Genomic DNA, 18193 nt, shown 5'->3' with positions numbered 1-18193 from the left:
AAAAAGAAGTATGGTTTTCTTTGTTATAATGACGATGATTTATAAAACAAAATTTTTCCGAATACACAACATACACATTGATTTCAAAAGGTATTCATAGCAATTACACAATGCGAAAGAAAGCGCGATAGAAATACAAGTCACCAGAAAGAATTACAAACATTAGCCGCATTAATATTGTTTCCCATAATGTGAGTTAGCGCTAAAAAGATGTTACATCTACGAACTTTGTACCAAATAAACTAGATTGCACTTCAAGACACGTTATAAGGCAAAACAAGCACATACATATATGCTTCACAAGCGACACATTCATATCCAAAAATCAAACTCGATCGCCTCACTTCGGAGAATGAGGGAAAAAGGGGGCCGTTGAACTTGCTGAACTGGTCGGTGTCAGAGACATTTCGATATCAGGAGGCAACATCACATGTATCTTTTGTTTTTCACGATCAGTGAGAAATGGCAAGGATGGAAGATGATTGGGCTTAAGTCCGTTTGCTTGATCTTTGCCGACCGAGTCACTATGTTTGATAATCGCTTGCGTTATTCTTGAACCAGGCTCAATAGTGTTTTTCTTGTGGGGTAAGGCGTATCGTAGTCGCTCCATGAAAAACGGATCATCATATTTCAGATATGTATTCAAGGAAAGGTAAGTTTGAAGCTCTGTATCCATTTTGTCTCTCGGAGGAAGTTCTCCTTTTACGATAACAATAAGTCGCATGCGTTTATCCTTAAGCACCTGTTGATAAGCAGTTCGGAATTCCAGCTGGAAAAAATAAAACAAAAAATCATATTACAAAGATAAATTCTGATATTTAAGACAATTCTGGTTTGTTTACCTTTCCCCAAAAACTGTCCAAGAAATTTTCGGTCAAGATTACAACCGTTCTTTTAGAAGAAGCCACCGAGCGAACAATTTGATCAGGAATCCATTCACCTGCCAACCTGTAATATTTATCATTTTGCGTTTAACGCACTGGGTTATTAGAAAAAAAAATAAATAATAATAATGAAAAATTTAATTTACCAATCGCGATGATGAAGACAAAGTTGGTAATTGGGCAAACCAACCGGAGGTCGCTCCAGTTGGGCCACAAGCTCATCGACAAATTTCTCGTCATTGTGAGAGAAGCTGATAAAAGCGTCATAAATTCGATCGTCATTTTCTTCTTCTTCTTCTTGAACAACGCACCATAAGCAAAATTGGCGGTTGTAAAGCCAGGCACGTATTACTCGTCGAGAACGGTAAAATATCGTGCATATACAAAATACCAGCAAAGCTAAAACTGGCATAGCTATAGTCAAATATTTCGACGCTGCATTCAGCGATGGGCATAATTTTTCAACAGACAATTCAGAAATAAATAGTCCATTATCACACCTCATCTGGTTGAAATCTTCCACGCGTTTCCATGAACCATATATGAATTTCAGTAGCGCCAGGTTTGTACAGTCGCATCTCCAAGGGTTTCCACTTAAACTGTAAGTTAAATTGCGCGTTCCATTCCAAGCATCAATAACTCCATTAGGAATCGAATTGAAATTATTATAAGTAAGGTCTAGTCGATTGAGACTAGGGAAACGGAGGAGTAGATTTGGAGCCCAATTGAGAGTATCAAACACTGAAGACTCCATTCCGTTTTTGCTCAAGTCTAGCGTGGTCACATCTGTGCAACAGTTAAACGAGTTTGGGTTGACTTGTCCGATACTAATCGAATTGGACGAAAGATTCATTTGAATCTTGTAATCGGAGAGTGCGCCGGTAAGTTTGGGTAAGTTTGTAGGGATTTCCTTTAGGTTCTTGTGTTGACAGTTAAACAACACTGTTCTATCCACTGGCCGTAGATTACAGTCGCAAGGCCATTTGTTTCCAGGGGTTGCAGGGCAATTGCAAAGAAACTGAGAAGGATTAACTTCAGTAGGCGCGATGCCGGAAAGTGAGGCTGGCTGCTCACAGGTTAGCTTGGGTGCAATTATCTTCCAAGAATGCCTTACGGCTGGCATTGATCGGTTCATGTACTGTGCCATAAAGTATGCATCACAATCGCATAACAGGGGATTGTCATCAAGAAACACTATCTTTTTCGCGATCGGATCTTCAGTTTTTCCATCGTCCGATCGTCCGTCAACTAATTTGGCATATTGGAAATCTACTTGTGCGATTTGATTGTTACGAAGATCCAAAGTAAAGTCTCGTGTCGGAGATAATATTGCAATGTCGGTGATGAAAAATCTTGTTATTTGATTGTGGCTCAAGATGAGGCGAGTCAGTGATTTCATCAAACCCCAGTCGGAATATAGTTCCGCGATTTGGTTTTCAGACAGATCGATTAATTCTAATTTTAAGTTGTACTGTAGCGGAGATTGTTTCCAGCCGTCGAGAGGACTTACAAGACCTTCATCGAATTTCAGGCGATTGCGTGCTAAATTAATAGTAGTTAATTCTTTCAAATATTCCATGGCTGCTGGTTGGATAACTTCAATTTGATTATCTTCAAGATATAGGCTTTTCAAGGCTCGAATGCCTCGGAAAACGTTGGCTTCAATTCGAACAAGGGTATTTCCATTGAGCTTGAGGGCACTCAAAAGTCCCAGGTTACTAAACATATTATCCTCGATGCTTGAAATCGAATTCCACGACAAATCCAAATCGGTCAAATTAGTAAGTCCAATGAACCAATCTGAATGCAATCCATTTAGCTTATTTCGTGACAGATTAAGTTTGGCAAGTTTGGTTAAATTTGAAAAAGCATGTTTGTTGAAAGACGACTGGTCGAAGGAACAATAACTCAAATCTAGGACTATCAAAGACTCTAGATTTTCGAAGACACCACGATGAACAGTAGAGAGCTTGGTGTTTAATTGTAATGATATTTTTTCCAGCATTTTGTTATTACGGAATACCCCTTCTGGCAGTACTTCAAGCGAGTTATTTCGCAAAAAAAGTTCTATCAATTGTGTGTTGAACTGGAAAGCATCCTTGTCCAAACTTGTTAGCTTATTATTACTCAGATCTAGATATTTTAAATTTTCCAGGGATTGTAGAACATCAGAAGGAAGTATATCAAGTTGATTGTTTTGGAGATTCAATTGAAACAAGTTTGGGAGATTACTGAAGGCACCAATTTCTAATTGTTTTATTACATTTGAGCCCAATTGTAGGGAAATTAGTTGAGGAATATTTTTAAATATTTTGCCACTTATTTTTTGAAGTTTGTTACTGTCTAGCCAAAGTGTCTTCAAGTTTAATTGATCATCGAATAAATCATCTGGAAAATTTTCAAGTTGATTGTTCTGTAAATTTAGAATTTCAAGTTGTGGCATGTTCCGAAATGAATCATGATGAAGAGTTTGAATAGGAGAGCATGAACGAAGTGCAATTCTCTGAATGAAGCTGAGATTCATATGCCTCCCTAAGAATGTGGACAAACTATCCTTTGGAAGTGGACAGAAATTGAATTTCAGAAATGAAATATTGCTAGTTGGAATTCCTTTAACATATTTGTAAACAGATTCTGTGAGAAGGTTGGTTTCATCACATGAACACTGAATTTCAAATGAACTGTCACCATTGTCTTTAAGAGCTTTATAATCTGCTGAAATAGAACCCTCACCAACTGAACATTGTAAGTTGAAATCGCCATTTGTCTTCGGAAAGCATTGGCATTCAGGATTTTCACTTCGAGAACATTTCCAAAAACTTTCTGGATGCTGGTCGATAGCAGCACTTAGTTCTTGACTGACAACAATGGTTTGAAAAAGAACACAGCACAACACAAAACGGTAGGACATTTCTAAACTGTTACATACTTTTTCGTTAGAGTAAACGTATTTCATTAGTCAACACTCAACAAGCGATACGAGATTCATGACCTTGACGTTTACAATGTGACGTTCCCATTTCCCGATTCTACGAACTTTCTAACATAGCAACATCACAAAGTGAGCAAAGGCCTGAGTTGGCAAGGGGGGTTACAGTCTATTGTGATCATTGTTCGCGCCTGCCACCTATATTCTGGATTGTTTAGATTCTATTTACCCAGCATGAATCACAATGAACGTGAACGAAGTTTCACGATGTCTTCAGCCATAGATGTCTCTCTCTGATATCCAAAGATTATAAAATCCCGTGACATTACGTGATACCCCGATCAAACAGGCCTTGCAATGCATTTACCTTCGTATTATGATTTATGAATTTATTGCACGTAAATGCCGAGGGAAAGTTAAAATGTGGTTAAGCTTGTACAACTCAGAACGAAATGAAAAACATAATTTTTAGACAACATATTTGCTTGAAAAGACTTCTCTGTTGATAGAATGACATACGTTATTAATGTTAAAACATAGTTTTCTCTAATTAAAAACATGATTAAAAGTTCCGATTGTGATTCGAATTCTGAATGATTAATCCTTAGTTTGAAATTTAAAATAAACACCAATCCAACCTTCTCTTCAATGAAATTGCAGCTAATTATTTGAAGTGGTTAGTATTTAGTACGCGTAGATGCGGACAGCGGACTATTTCATTAAATAAGAAATGCAAATGCGTAAGGCCGGGGTTCATTTCCGATCGCTGGCCCGCCCATGGCCCGCCTGGCCGTCCCGCACTCCGCAGACATTATTCACATGATGGCAATGTGGCAATAATACAAATTGCCCCGCTTGAGGCGCTGTCTCATCAGAAGTTGTTCGCGTCCATGAAACAGAATAATCTTGTTTCTCCCGGCTCTCCTAACTCAATCATTAAAACTATTCAAGAACCTTGTGATAAGTAATTTGAAGTTAAAACCATACAGAATGGCTACGGGAACTGTAGAATCTGCTGTGGCCGTTCGAGTAGAAGAAAATAGAGAAACTGAAAAATCTGTTGACAGAGAAAAGGTTGACTAACATTTTTTGCATTTTCTAATCTAAATATGACTGAACTGAGTTTTCTTTGCAGACATGCCCATTGTTACTAGGGATGGCGATATATCGTCAATTACAGATTTCAGATATATCGATATCTTATATCTATATTTTTAGATATATCGCTGCTCAGTATCGATATTAATGGAAATTGGCGCGATTTGTGCTTGTATTTCTACTAATGCAAATCTCATACATGGCGTGTTAGCATAGCATTCACGTTCAATGCGGCACATCCGAGTTCGATTCCCGGTGAAGATAAAAACTATTCTTTATAACTATTTGCGAAAATAATAGGAAAATGTGTATACAAAAATATAAGAAGAAGGAAGCTGCAACTTGCTACCATCAAGCAGCTACTGGTAGAAGCAACCATCAAGCAGCTACTGGTAGAAGCCACTGGTAGGAGGTTGATGAGAACCAGGTGGAGAGAGAGGAGAAGGATAAAGAGTCTTTTAGGAGAAGAATGAGTACCCTTTAGCAAATGTAAAATATTCCTCAACTTCTTTCACGATGACCTCATGGTAAAGATAGCAAAACATGTTAAAATTACTAAGTAGATGCAAAAAGAATCTATTTACTGTTCATAAGAACAAAAAGAACAATAACTGAAGGAAACGTCAGGCATTTCGGTTCAAAAACAAAATTTTGTCAACATGTCGAGGGTTGAGCCGACTCCGGTTTTCGTTAATTAAGTCACCAGCTGCTGAGAAAATTGCTTCTGAAGGTACGGAAGTTGCCGGGATGCAGAAGAATTTCTTTACAACTTCGATAAAAGGTAGCAGACTTCCGTCAAATTGCTTCGACTTCCAGTACTCCAACGGGTCAGAACTCCATGGCATGTAAGGTTGCGATAAGTAATCTTTGAGATTGATGATGATGTTGGCAGTCATGTTGGCGTTCTGACCTGACGTGTTAGCATTTTCAAGGCTAACGAACTGGTCGTGAAAGCTTTCAAAAATGCTTTTCTCCGAAGTCGATGGAACTGCAGCAGAGCTCTGGATGGCCGAAGACGGACATCTACTAGCTGCTGCTCTCAGTTCCGATTCAACACGGAGTTCGGCAATTTCAGCTGACAGACCCCTCCCCTCCGTCAGAAACTTTCCATTTTTCTTGAAGCTAAGAAAAGATAAATTTGGCGATTAAAAGAGGAACACTTGAATGCTTATAAAATAATTTTACCGAGGATCGAGATAGGTAGTAACAAGGGTCGACGTGAGTTTCCGGAGTGATTGATCGAAACGGGACGTTAAGTTGTCAGTCAGATCCTTTATCAATTTTTCCAGTTCCGTGTTGCGTGGCGTTGGTTGCATCGCTCCAAGATTAAATAGAAGAATCCTTATAGAAGGTATAACCTTGGAGAGGGAAGGATAAAATTGTGAACTGAGATCCCTCGTTATATCGTCAAATGGCTTGAGGATGTTTCTCACTCCAGCCAGAATGGTCCATTCAAATTCAGTTAACAACAGATCGGGACGATGCATAAGCAAAAGAGTCGCATCAACCTCGTCCTTCAAGGCCAACAGGCTTTCGATCATGGTGAACTGTGAATTCCATCTGGTGTTATTTTCTTGCTGGAGCTTTGACCTGGATTTGCCATTTGCGGCACAAAGACTCGTAAGTTTCACAGTGGCTGGATTGCTATGGTGAAAAAAAGTTACGATGTCACGGCACTGGGTAAAAAGGCCTAAAAAAATTTTTGTTATTGTTTGATATCAAAGTTAATTCCAAAAATTTTTATCTAATACCTGACAAAGAAAGATTTTTCTTAATAGCATCTTTCACTGCGAGACTTAAAGTATGGGCAAAACAAGGTACATGCCTCCACTTATTAATATCATTCACGGCCTTGACGATATTATTAGCATTGTCAGTTACGACTGCAGCTATTTTGTCGGTCAATTTCCATTCGGACACCAAATCTCTGAGCTCTTTAGCAAGATTTTCAGCAGTGTGGCTGACTTCGATGCACCAAGTTGATAGAACCCTGGAGACAGTTTTCATTTTGTCGCATATGTAATGAACTGTTACCGTTAGATAACCTTCATTGGTAATTGACGTCCAACCATCTGCAGTGAGAGCAACCCATTTAACGGCTGATAACTTTTGCATAAGTTTAAATTTGGCCTCCCTATACAACTCGGGTATAAGAGAATGAGTCAGTGTACTGCGGCTTGGTAGTAAAAGACGTGGATCGATATGACGGATTAGTGCTCGGAAGTTCACATCCTCAACAATCGACAGTGGCTGCATAGATCGAACTATGAAAAGAGTCAGTATCCGGAGAAATGCCTTCATTTTTACTCCGCTGAAAGAGTATGGCAAATTCCCATTAGGAACTTCTGAAGTGCCTACAGAAAAATATTTTTTAAAACTTCATCTCATTTTTAAAAAAAATGTAGATCATTACTCGAGCTTGCATTGGAAGTTTCAGATGAAACCGTATGACCCGATGCAACGCTACTATAGCGGGATGAGCCAGCAGATTCAGAAGTGTCTAATTAAATAATAATAAAGCCAAGATTCGTAATACTTCATTCATATTGGTAATAATAGATTTAAAACTCACTAGGCCTAGACGACGACGAATTTCCATCTGTGCTAACCGTGGCAGGTGCATCATCTTCATCGCGGCTTTCGTTAGCCGTCTCGTTATCAGTCGACTCATTGCATAGCCTACTCTGCGTTGTTGACACCTTAGCCTTTTTTCGAGGGGGTTTCATGGCACTTTTGATGCTGTCAAACGCTTCCGTATGAGTTTTATCGTTTTTACCATCTTTACCCTTTTTGTTCTTAAGATGACTCCATAGATTCGAAGTATTTCCCTTATTGTCTCCTACTTCTTTGCACAAATTGCATTCCCAAACTTTTCTATCATCAACCTCGTATTCGATAAAAAACTCCCAGACGGCACTCGATTTTCTTCGCCCCATTGCAATCACTGACGTATGAATCACAACAAATGACTGACGTAACCTGATTACTCTGTTATTGCCGCCCGACGGAATAATAGGAATTATCCGTCGAAGAATTTTATTGCAATTTTTAAACAGTGTACTTGGTTTTCTGAGCGCTAGATGGCGTTATACAGATATTTAGATATATCTGAATCGAAACAATCGATATAGACTTCTACGGTTTTTCAGATATATCTATATCGCGGTCTAAATATCGCCATCCCTAATTGTTACTTCGTGTTTTCTGTGCCATGGGAAGACACCATAGTCTTGGTGATTATGCAAGAGGTAGTGTGCCAGCAAGTGAGCTTCAAATTTATACATGGTAAGGAAATCCCAAGAAAAAGTGATATTTACGGCTGAAGTTATGTGTAATCGTAGAATTCATGAAATTTTGCATTTTGCATTTATAGGATGGATGCCACTCTTCAAGAAATTACTGGATTGGTGAGAGAAGTTAATTATGAAGCCAGACGCCGTGGAACACGCTTTTCCTTTGCTCAGGTACATTCTAGTTCATACAGTACTTTAAAGTAAAGAGGAACTGCTGCGTTTGTTTTTTAGTTCATCATTATACATCATTCTTTTCTTCTTTTTGCTTAGGTTTTCCCCGACCGAAGCACACTAAGCATGTCTCGACGTGAAATAGGTTCCACCATCTCAGGAGAACGCGGGCCAGATGATATGAAGACCCTCAAACAGTGCCGTTTTACCATTGGAGACTATATTGACATTGCCATCACTCCACCCAGCAGAAATATGAATAATCAAAGCAACAGGAGATTCAGGCCATACTAACTTTTTTTTGTTTATCGACACGGCATTCTTGTTTTTTTCAGCAATTTTTCCAAGTCATTTTCATAATTGACAGTAAAAAAATTTTCACATGAAAAATGTATTTCTCAGTTGCATTTCTTTATGGAAGACTAAACGCTGCATAAGAATCCCGTATTAAGTAATTAAGGGTTAAGTCATCCGAATGTTCCAGAATTGTCGCAATCAGTTCCTCTTGATGAGAATCAGACGGAATTGGAACTTCTTTTTGTGCTCCCAGTTTACATGTAAATTTATGATAGAATTCTAGCATTTGACAATTCATAGAAATGCCATATTGAAAGGACAGCCTTAGTTGGTGATGTGCGTCTTTCAAATTTCCAATTTCATCGAATAATTGCGACAGTTTAAAACATAATTGGGATCTGATCACATCTTTCGTTCCACTCACAGCAAATGTTATAGAATTCAGTTGCAAAATTGATCTAGAAAATAACGTTTGGTTTTTAATAGTTACGTTTTATATTCATGAACTAATTATAATACCTATTGATGAGCTGGATAGCTTTCTTGTATTGCTTGAAATGTGCGCAGATTTGAGCATGAAGGTACAAGGTAAACAAATCTTCTTCTAGGGATGAATCAATCGCATCCAAAGCTTTCTGGTAGCTATTTGACAGAACGAGCGCCAGGATACGCTCGTGTAAAACAATAGTTTCAGATGGAGAAACAAGCTTGAAAACTGAAGAAAAAGGTTCCGATTTAGGTTGGAAGTGAATCTCAGATGACAGTTTTTCATATTCTTCTGCGGCTTCTTGATATCGCTAAGATTTTTCGTTGGTAAGTTTGTTAAAATTCAAGATAATATTATATCGTTACTTGGTTTTTCAGAAAAATTCGAGCCAATTGGTATCTCAAGACTGATACTTCAGGAAGGCGGAATAATTTCATCTGTCCAAGAAGAAATCCAGGAAGTTCAGTATGAATGGAACATTGAAAAACTGGGCTTTTTAATAATGATTCCTCTGCTATTTTCAAGGCTTCAATTTCGAAATTGGTTTGATCCAAAACCTAAAGTTAAATAATTAAAAACTAGTAAATTTTTAGTTGGTTGCAGATACAGGTTTGACATACTTTAAATTGAGTGGCAGCGTAAGCCATCACGATTGAACAGGCTTGCGTTTGGGCTAATTCTCCTGCTCCAGCAAAACTACAGTTCAAACAACAATTACTTTATTAATTTTGCACATTGAAAATTAGTGGGGCCAAGTAGCATTACTTTAAATATTTTAATGCAATGACTGGTTTCTTTAGTAAAGCAAATTTTGCTGCGTTGATTAGGCACCTGGCGAAGTATAGATAACTATTCCTTTCGTTGAAATATTCTTCAATCTTCTCATCACTTGAAGGATCAGCTAAGTGAAGACTTGCATACATTTTAAAAATTTCAGACATTTGAGAGTTTTGTGGACTTTTGACTGCAAGTGCTTCAGACCAAGACAAGTTGGTACAGTAAAACATGGAAAGAAAGAGTCTTGAAAAATCACAAATGATTGAACAGTAACTTCCAGTAGATTGTAGTGACATTTCAAGTGGAAAAAGCAGAAATATGTGAGTAGAGTTTACATCTGATGTTTCATTCTTTAGGCTACATTCTAAAATAGCTAGAATGCTCTTAACCAATTCAACAAACTTTAGATCAAGTTTGATTAAACAAGTGAGTATACAGCAGTACAGCAGAATTGAAAGCTCATCTGACTTGAGCTTTTTGCAGTGAAGTAACTGATGCACCAAGCCAATAAATTTGTCAACAATTGAGTGTTGTTCTTGATAGTAGAACATTTGATGGTTGCAAAGTACTTTTTCAAAAGCCCCATTTCCAATCTGGACTGCTTTGACACTATTTTCTTCACAACATTGATAATTCAGCAGTGAATAAATAGCATTGGTAGTGCAACATAAAGTCAAAAAGGTATACTCTTTTTCATGTGGAAGTGCTAACAGCTTAGCTTGCAATCGAAAAAGATCGTCGTAAACAGTTTTTCTAAGCAAATCATCTCCTTGCACGAAAGATGTTTGAAATTTGGATACTAAAACATTATTCTCCACCACACATTTCTCAAATAGTGAGTGAGTTGGTAAATCAGACAAAATTGTTATACACTTTCGGTAGTGGCCTTCTTCGTAATGTTTCGAAATTATATCCATTCCGTAATAAAACTACTTCAACTAAGACTAACTATTGCAATTACAAATCACTAAAGAGAAATTCAGACGACGATTGTGTATTTCAAAATTGTAAACAGGACAAAGTTGCCAGCTGCCAGTGATAGCGTAATGATTTTAGCTTTTTACAACGGTATTTTAGAATAATCATTACAGTCGCAAAAAGTTTCTTGTGTAAAGAAGTACTTATTCTTATATTAATTAGGAGCACTCAAATAAAAATTAACAGTGAAAAATGTTGAAATATTCAAAAGGTAGGCTAATCGATTCTTAAAGAAAACTCGATTAAAAAATAATGCAACATTGCCAGTTCTCTCTTTATGTTTTCCTGTCAGGGCGTGAATACTGAATAGAGTTGGACTTGGACGTTAGAAAAAACTAGACGTCAGTTGCCCATTGCCCGTCGACCGTTTACTTATTTGTTGACAAGTCTGTTCATTCTCGACGCCCACATTTACCTTCATTAAAATGTCCGACAGCGCCAACGGGAATAGCCAAGGAGACATCCCCGAAATCGAGCTCATCATCAAAGTGAGTAATGGTGTAAACTGATTGAATGACGCGAATCTCACTGTATAGAAACCAAGTCGCGTCCCAAATCATTTCGGCATTAGGCCAGCAAGCTTCACGCCCAAATCGTGCAAACATTCCGTGATATGTTCTTGGGTGGATTTGCCTGCTAGGTTACTGTCACAACAGCAATTTGTCAGGATTGTCTCCCAAAATTGTTGTGAATTTCGTCAAACAAGGAAAGAAGTTGTTCCCAACATTTGATAAGTCTTATTGTGTGCTAAACCTAAAACTCTTCTCTGACGTACGTGTTTTTTCGTTTGTCAAAGATTAGGCGAGTATTCTCTTATCATCCTTTTGGTTTGTGCCATACATTTCGAAATGTTAGTTGGGCGCGTACAATGTTGTGTAGTAAAAAGACGGTTCGTTTCTTACAAATATTTGTTGTAGGATCGTAAGCAGGGCCTCGGTATTACAGATATAAAGCCAGGAATTTACAACTGGCTCTCGACCTCTAGTCAAACTAGGTTTCCGGTACCTACAGCATTTCCCCTTTCCACTCCCCTGTGCCCTAAAGTAACAACAACAACATAGAGCCTGACGATGCATTTTGATCAGTAATTTTTCTGCAGCTTGAAAATAGGAATATTTCGGTACTAGTAAAGAAAATTTTTTACACCTGCCATGTGATGAGGGCTGTATAGAAGTAAAAAAAAGGAAACGGGACGCTTTGTGGATTGCATTGACGTTGTGTGTGTGTGATGCTGACCTCATAGAGGATGGCCTATTTTTACATATTCTTGCTGCCGTGGGCGCTGTTTGTTATACAGTTCAACCAACCCTCGCATAGGCTTGACTGTTTGCTCATAAAATCAAAGTTTTGTTTGCTATGACAGTGTGTCTAGGAAGTTAAAAAAGCTCTTCTAAAATTCACAAACCAAAATATTATTCAGTTGTTGATTTGCGTGGTTCTCATAGCAACTAATACCTTTGTTATATCTAACAGGGGTTGATTGCACTTAGCGAGTTCCGTAGACCCTAGTTTTTATTTTTCTGACCGATAACATTTACTTGTCAGTGGCATGCCTTTCCCCTCATGTGTCCTCATTTAATGAGTCCTGCGCTAAGTAAACACAGTATTACTTCTGTAGCTGACGAATCCCTATAAACGTCGTTCGCCTTCTGTATACATCTGAATTCCTAGCATAAAATGTGCACTCGTCATTGTGATTCAGTACAGAGCAAGAATTCTCTTCGTGACATTGCGTGGGTCAACTTTTTTAGTTGGCCAATTGCAGTGCGTCATGTTATCCGGAAGTAGCGGTCAAAGTGGAGGCGAGGCGCTATTCGTGGAATTTCCCGGGTTAGATGTAACTAGGAAACAAATACTTAAATAGAAATGAGAAATGTACACAAATAAGTGTCGATATTGAAAGGTCCTGATGACGTCAACTGTCATTTATTCATAAAGCCATCCTATTGTACTAAACTTGTTTATTTATGACACCACACAGGCCTCCACAATAGATGGTCGCCGCAAAGGAGCTTGCTTGTTTTGCCAGGAATATTTCATGGACTTATATTTACTGGCAGAACTTAAAACTATCAGCTTAAAAGTAACAACGGTTGATATGCTGAAGCCCCCACCCGACTTCCGAACCAACTTTGAAGCCACACCACCACCAATCTTGATAGATAACGGACTTGCTGTCCTTGAGAATGAGAAGATTGAACGACACATAATGAAAAATGTTCCAGGCGGTCACAATCTCTTTGTTCAAGATAAAGACGTGGCTACCCGTATTGAAAACGTTTACAGCGTAAGGTTTTACCCCTAATATTGAAATCAATACGAATTAAATCAAATTTTGTCTTAAATAGAAATTCAAGTTGATGTTGCTGAAGAAAGAGGAAGCGTCGAAGAACGCCCTTTTGTCTCAATTGAGTAAAATTGATGAGCATTTGGGTAAGCGGGGGAACCGGTTCCTAACAGGAGACACTCTTTGTTGCTTTGATTGTGAATTAATGCCTCGTTTGCAACATATTCGAGTAGCAGGTTAGTAGAACATTGCATTGCTTGAAATTTTTTTTTACTGCTTGATGACATTGTTAATCGTATTATTAGGAAAGTACTTTATGGAGTTTGATATCCCAACGGACTTGGCTAATTTGTGGCGCTACATGCATCACATGTATCATTTGGATGCGTTCACCCAGGTACGTGATTTGTAAAAGATTTCTCAACATTTCGTAATTTTTCATGAATCCCATTTATTAATTTAAATTTCAGTCTTGTCCTGCCGACCAGGATATCATCAACCACTACAAGCTGCAACAGGTATGCTCCAAAAGTCTGTTCAATTGCAACTGGCTTAAAATATTATTGATTTGTTTCCTAGGGAACAAAAATGAAGAAACATGAGGAATTGGAGACACCGACTTACACTACGTCGATCCCTGATAACATCCGGCCGTGATTCTGAAAATGACGCAAGCGTTTATGTTAGGCGAAACTAAACGATGGAAACCCTAAAAAAAAGAGTAAAAAATATGTGTCTATAACTTGATCTCTTTCATGGGACAAGTTAGATATGTATACCAACCAGTGTTTTCAAAACTACCAGATTTCACACTCTTCATGTGCCTTTATTTTCCTTAATCTTTATTTTTTGGGCCTTATTGTAGTTCTTCAAAAATATTAGATAAAACTCCGCTGGGATCTTTAATTCCAAATACTTTTTTTTTTTCATATTTGTTTGGGTTCTTATTTATTTTCTTGTTTTTTTTTTTTGTTTCATTCCTTCTGTAAGGTTGTTCTTCTGCTGAAAAGTCTCCAAATGTGGTACATGATTGTGTAACAAAAACATTACAATACGCACTAACAAAGTCACCAATGCCTTTATAAAAAAAAAATACCACTTTCGCTGCGCTGAAAAGGATAAAAGTGTTCAGTTTCGTTCTACGTGAGTTTGTTATTTTGTATTTTTTGGTTTACTTTTTTCCCAGTCTCTTTATTGAAATCGGGGCTAAAGCAACATGTTTTATGGCATTCTTTTATACCTGCCATTATATAACGCCATTAAACAATTCAAGAAATTCTATTTTTAATATTAGCGTATCGTTTATACGGCTACCAAAATGGCCCTATAGAAATTGTGTGGCGTCCAGTCCTTATTGTAATAAAAGGCGTTATCTACTTCAGCTCTCTGTCAATACAGCCCTTAATTCCTGAAATATTAAAAATCTCGAGTTAAGAAACTTCTATTATACTCCATTGCTGATTCAACTCTACCTTGGCAGCATCTGCTAATCTACTTATGGTGCTTAATCAGGTTATTTAAAGAAATTAATTTTAAAATGTGATTTGAATTCGTTAAATATTTGCGTCATAGCTATTGCCATGCTGATTGCCTTGCTTTTGAGAGTGTAAAAGTACACTTTCTTGTTTGTTTATTAAGGTCGCGGCATTGTTTTTGACTTTTTGTTTACATTAATTTGAATGAATTTACACTACCCTTCCACCTCAAATTAAATGTTCACTCTAGGCATTTTTATAAATAACATCCGTTGATGGTGCTGCAAGTGCTCAAAGAACTTGTCTTGTTGAAAATGACGTCAATACTTGCCCTCTAGGCAAATTTAATTAAAGAAGGGAAAAAAATGCAGACAATCAAGTGCCCTTCTCTTCCTGGACCTCGTGTTTAATACGAAAGACTAAAGGTACGTAGTTTTTTGTATTGAAATTCAATGTAATAATAGATATAATTTAATTTTTATATTAACGTCCAAATAATCACGCAGCTTATTGGATGATTTGTAGCCTACTGACAACAGCGCTAACCACCATAAAGCAAAATTAGTCGAGTAGACAACGCTTTCGATAAAGTAAACAAAAAAAGTTGGCATTGTTAGCAGTCAAACTAAATAAAAGAGAGGAATCCAAATGAGAAAAAATTAGTTTACTTTTGTATGCTTATTTTAGGTGCTTTACATCAAGTCATCAACCATGTCTCATCAAAAGGATGAAAACCTGGAGTATGATTATGTGCAACCAATGCAAGATTCTGACAGTTATGTTTATTACTCACCAGAATCTGCCTTCAATCATCCCTATGCTGCTGAAGGAACCCAAACTAATTACTCACATTATGGAAGTTATCAAAGCCCATTTCAGAAAGTGGATCATCAATATTCAGTCCCACGAAACATGTATACAAGTGACTTTGAATCAGGACCAAAAGGATATTCAAGAACTTTCAGTGGCAATGATTTATTGGCCGATAATACAGCAGCATCTGGAAGATGTTTAAGAAGATTCAATTCTGATATACCCTCTTACTGTGACTTTGGAACTTACAACCCATTTCAAGGTAGCCCCCTAGAAATTGCCAACTTAAGCCTTCTAGAAACTCGACCAGTGTTGGATGAGCAAGTTCAACATATTACTGAACCAACATATGAGTCTGAACTGCTGCAGGAAGAACCTGCTGAAGTAGTTCAAAGTAAACGCACTTATAAAGATGTTCTCACTTTCGCAACAAGAAGTGAAAGCCCTGGCAATGTGAGTGAAGAGCTGTCCAAGAAATCAAAAGTGGAAAATGAAATTCGCAAAGAAACTTATAAAGAAAAGTTATTGAGTCCAAAGCAAGAAACACCATCCAGTTTTACTAAAGCAACACCACCCCCACTGAAACCTGGTTTAAACAATCACAGAAGCCAAGTCAATACTAACCCGAAAAGACCATTGAAAATAAACAACAATTTGGCATCTGGAAATAATACAAAAGGTAATGCCAAAAGCCCGAGCGAGAAAAATTGGCATTCTGTGAATGAATCGGTACGCAGTGTCCGGTCTCAAACAGATCTTGGTGGCATTAAAAAAAAGAACCGACCGTCTTTGATTGATAGTCCTTCTTTTGAGCTACCACCATCGGACGATGAATCCGTTACTCCAGTAGAAGTTCGCACGAAAGATCTAAAGAAGAATGAAAGGATTAAAATCAAAATAAAAGAAAAGGACAGTGAAAAAACTAATCGACGCCAAACCAAAAGAAACCCACCTCCCAGCACCAGTGCAACACTTGCGCGTGCCTATTTCCCTAAGGTGGGTTTCTATCAATAAGGATATTCCTCCTACATTTGGCATTGCCTTCATTAATAAAATTCAAAAATTCTTCTTTTACTTTAAAATTACAGCTTGCTCGTTTCTGTGGATGGTTCTTCTTGTGGTAATATCTGTATTTATTTATATCTTGTTTGAATTTGATGTTAATTGACATCTCTCTTTGCATCAGGTTGTACAACTTGTGCGCTGACGTTATTCAGATGAGTTGCAATTTGATTTGGGTGGGACTTCAGCAATGTCGCACGGTTTTGTGGGAGAAAAGTTTCTTGGTCACTGAATGGATATCATTTCAGACACGGACTTGCCGTCAATATGTTACAACTAATTGGTTGCCGTCCATTCGTGAATTTTTCCGATTTTTTCAACGCAAATCAGCTGACGAAGGAAGCAGCACATTAGGTGGTTTAAATGCCAATATCCCTTTACCTGCTACCGGAGAAGAAGCTATGCATCGTTTATTGGCTTGCAAAGGAAGAGATCCATACAGCATCCTGGGTAATTGGATGTAGACTTCACATTTAATTGACATTTTCGCTATTGATTTTATTTCTCAGGTGTTCGACGAGATTGCTCCGACGAAGAGATTCGACGTTACTACAAGCGACAAGCTGTTTTAGTTCACCCAGATAAAAATCGACAACGGGGAGCTGAAGAGGCCTTCAAAATCTTAGCGCATGCCTTTGAATTGGTTGGTCAGCCAGAGCGACGCAGCCACTACGACCAATTAGTACAAGAAGCAGACGAGATGGAATCTGCTTGGGCCGAGCTCAACGAACTACTCTCACGGTTGCATGCCAAAATGGACGAAGCCGCAAACACAATTCGGTGCACCAATTGTGCCAAGCGTCACAGAAGAGTGAAAACTAATCGGCCTTGCTATGCTGCTCGATATTGTCAGGTAGCATGTAAAGTGCGAAAATAAAAAAAATTCCTTTTTTTATTCATTTTGTTTTTTAATAGGATTGCAAAATTCATCATTCCGCCCGCGAAGGGGACCTATGGGCTGAATCACGATACATGGGCTTTCGTTCTAAATACTACGCTTGCATGGAAGGTGCCGTTTATGATATCACAGAATGGGCAAATTGCCAGGTATTTTATTTCGTTTGTTCTTTGTCTTTTTTGTTGATTAAATTAGTATTAGGTCTTGTCTAAATTGAATAAATTTTGTAAATTTAGGCTGGACATCTTCGTCATTTGCAATCTAATTCTCATCGCGTTCAGTACCGTATAGTTCCGGGCCAAGGTCAACCGAGCAGTGGAGGTGGCCGTAAATCAAGTTGATTCTAATAAACGCCTTATTGTCTTCAAAATTATGACATTGATCATTTTTGTTGTTGTTGATTTCTATTGCTAAAGTGTCCTATCGGGTGATTTGTAACTAATACCTTTGGTGCCTTTTTTTCAAACAATTTTGCTTTGTCTGGTATTTGGAAATTTTCTTTTGTCGTAGAATCTCGTAACGAGGTCCCCCCCCCCTCCCCAATGATTTGTTCCTTCCTTCCCAGTTTAATACACAATTACACATGGTAACTTAATCTGTGTTGCCATCAGATTAAGCATGTGTTGAGAATTTGTACATTTTCTGAAAAGTTGCCGATACCGGGTTCTCACCCGGTATCAAACGATTCCTTTGCGTGGTATTAGTTATGTTTTTTTTTCCTTTAAAATTAATATGATTTGTTTT

At 37.9% G+C, this 18193-nt stretch overlaps 5 protein-coding genes and 1 long non-coding RNA gene across 8 annotated transcripts; 3 read left to right on the top strand and 3 right to left on the bottom strand.

Annotated features, from left to right (window-relative positions):
* Window positions 1–15: 15 nt before the first annotated feature.
* LOC124343137 (protein toll-like) lies at window positions 16–4254 on the bottom strand. Its single transcript, XM_046796305.1, has 3 exons — window positions 1031–4254; window positions 843–948; window positions 16–769 (listed from the first exon to the last, which is right to left on the bottom strand). The coding sequence occupies exons 1-3, from the start codon at window positions 3838–3840 to the stop codon at window positions 341–343; spliced, it is 3345 nt and encodes a 1114-aa protein (XP_046652261.1). The 5' UTR covers window positions 3841–4254; the 3' UTR covers window positions 16–340.
* Window positions 4255–4664: 410 nt separating this feature from the next.
* On the top strand, window positions 4665–8820 carry LOC124343354 (histone deacetylase complex subunit SAP18-like). Its single transcript, XM_046796685.1, has 5 exons — window positions 4665–4887; window positions 4949–4956; window positions 8098–8196; window positions 8285–8375; window positions 8475–8820. Exons 1-5 carry the CDS (start codon window positions 4804–4806, stop codon window positions 8667–8669), a joined length of 477 nt encoding a protein of 158 aa, XP_046652641.1. The 5' UTR covers window positions 4665–4803; the 3' UTR covers window positions 8670–8820.
* On the bottom strand, window positions 8747–10938 carry LOC124343204. Its single transcript, XM_046796441.1, has 5 exons — window positions 9925–10938; window positions 9780–9855; window positions 9525–9716; window positions 9192–9469; window positions 8747–9130 (listed from the first exon to the last, which is right to left on the bottom strand). The coding sequence occupies exons 1-5, from the start codon at window positions 10851–10853 to the stop codon at window positions 8788–8790; spliced, it is 1818 nt and encodes a 605-aa protein (XP_046652397.1). The 5' UTR covers window positions 10854–10938; the 3' UTR covers window positions 8747–8787.
* Window positions 10939–11215: 277 nt separating this feature from the next.
* LOC124343324 (chloride intracellular channel exc-4-like) lies at window positions 11216–14582 on the top strand. The gene is made up of 6 exons (XM_046796636.1): window positions 11216–11402; window positions 12896–13201; window positions 13263–13437; window positions 13507–13598; window positions 13672–13719; window positions 13781–14582. The coding sequence occupies exons 1-6, from the start codon at window positions 11340–11342 to the stop codon at window positions 13856–13858; spliced, it is 762 nt and encodes a 253-aa protein (XP_046652592.1). The 5' UTR covers window positions 11216–11339; the 3' UTR covers window positions 13859–14582.
* Window positions 14388–14891, bottom strand: LOC124343420. The gene is made up of 2 exons (XR_006919254.1): window positions 14674–14891; window positions 14388–14609 (listed from the first exon to the last, which is right to left on the bottom strand). It is a non-coding gene; the product is annotated as an uncharacterized LOC124343420 (long non-coding RNA).
* A 73-nt stretch (window positions 14892–14964) lies between these two features.
* On the top strand, window positions 14965–18065 carry LOC124343185 (dnaJ homolog dnj-5-like). 3 transcript variants are annotated; one of them, XM_046796403.1, is made up of 7 exons: window positions 14965–15101; window positions 15364–16485; window positions 16578–16609; window positions 16676–17001; window positions 17061–17404; window positions 17467–17598; window positions 17686–18065. In XM_046796403.1, exons 2-7 carry the CDS (start codon window positions 15388–15390, stop codon window positions 17788–17790), a joined length of 2037 nt encoding a protein of 678 aa, XP_046652359.1. In that variant the 5' UTR covers window positions 14965–15101; window positions 15364–15387; the 3' UTR covers window positions 17791–18065. The 3 variants fall into 3 exon arrangements, with proteins under 3 accessions (XP_046652359.1, XP_046652360.1, XP_046652358.1); XM_046796404.1 differs by lacking the exon at window positions 14965–15101 and adding an exon at window positions 15190–15266; XM_046796402.1 differs by lacking the exon at window positions 14965–15101 and having other exon boundaries at window positions 15273–16485.
* The last annotated feature ends 128 nt before the right edge of the window (window positions 18066–18193 follow it).

Source organism: Daphnia pulicaria, chromosome 6 (assembly GCF_021234035.1).
Source record: "Daphnia pulicaria isolate SC F1-1A chromosome 6, SC_F0-13Bv2, whole genome shotgun sequence".
NCBI lineage: Eukaryota > Metazoa > Arthropoda > Branchiopoda > Diplostraca > Daphniidae > Daphnia > Daphnia pulicaria.
Note: the sequence above shows the minus strand (reverse complement) of the source record. Positions and strands in the feature narration are given on the sequence as shown.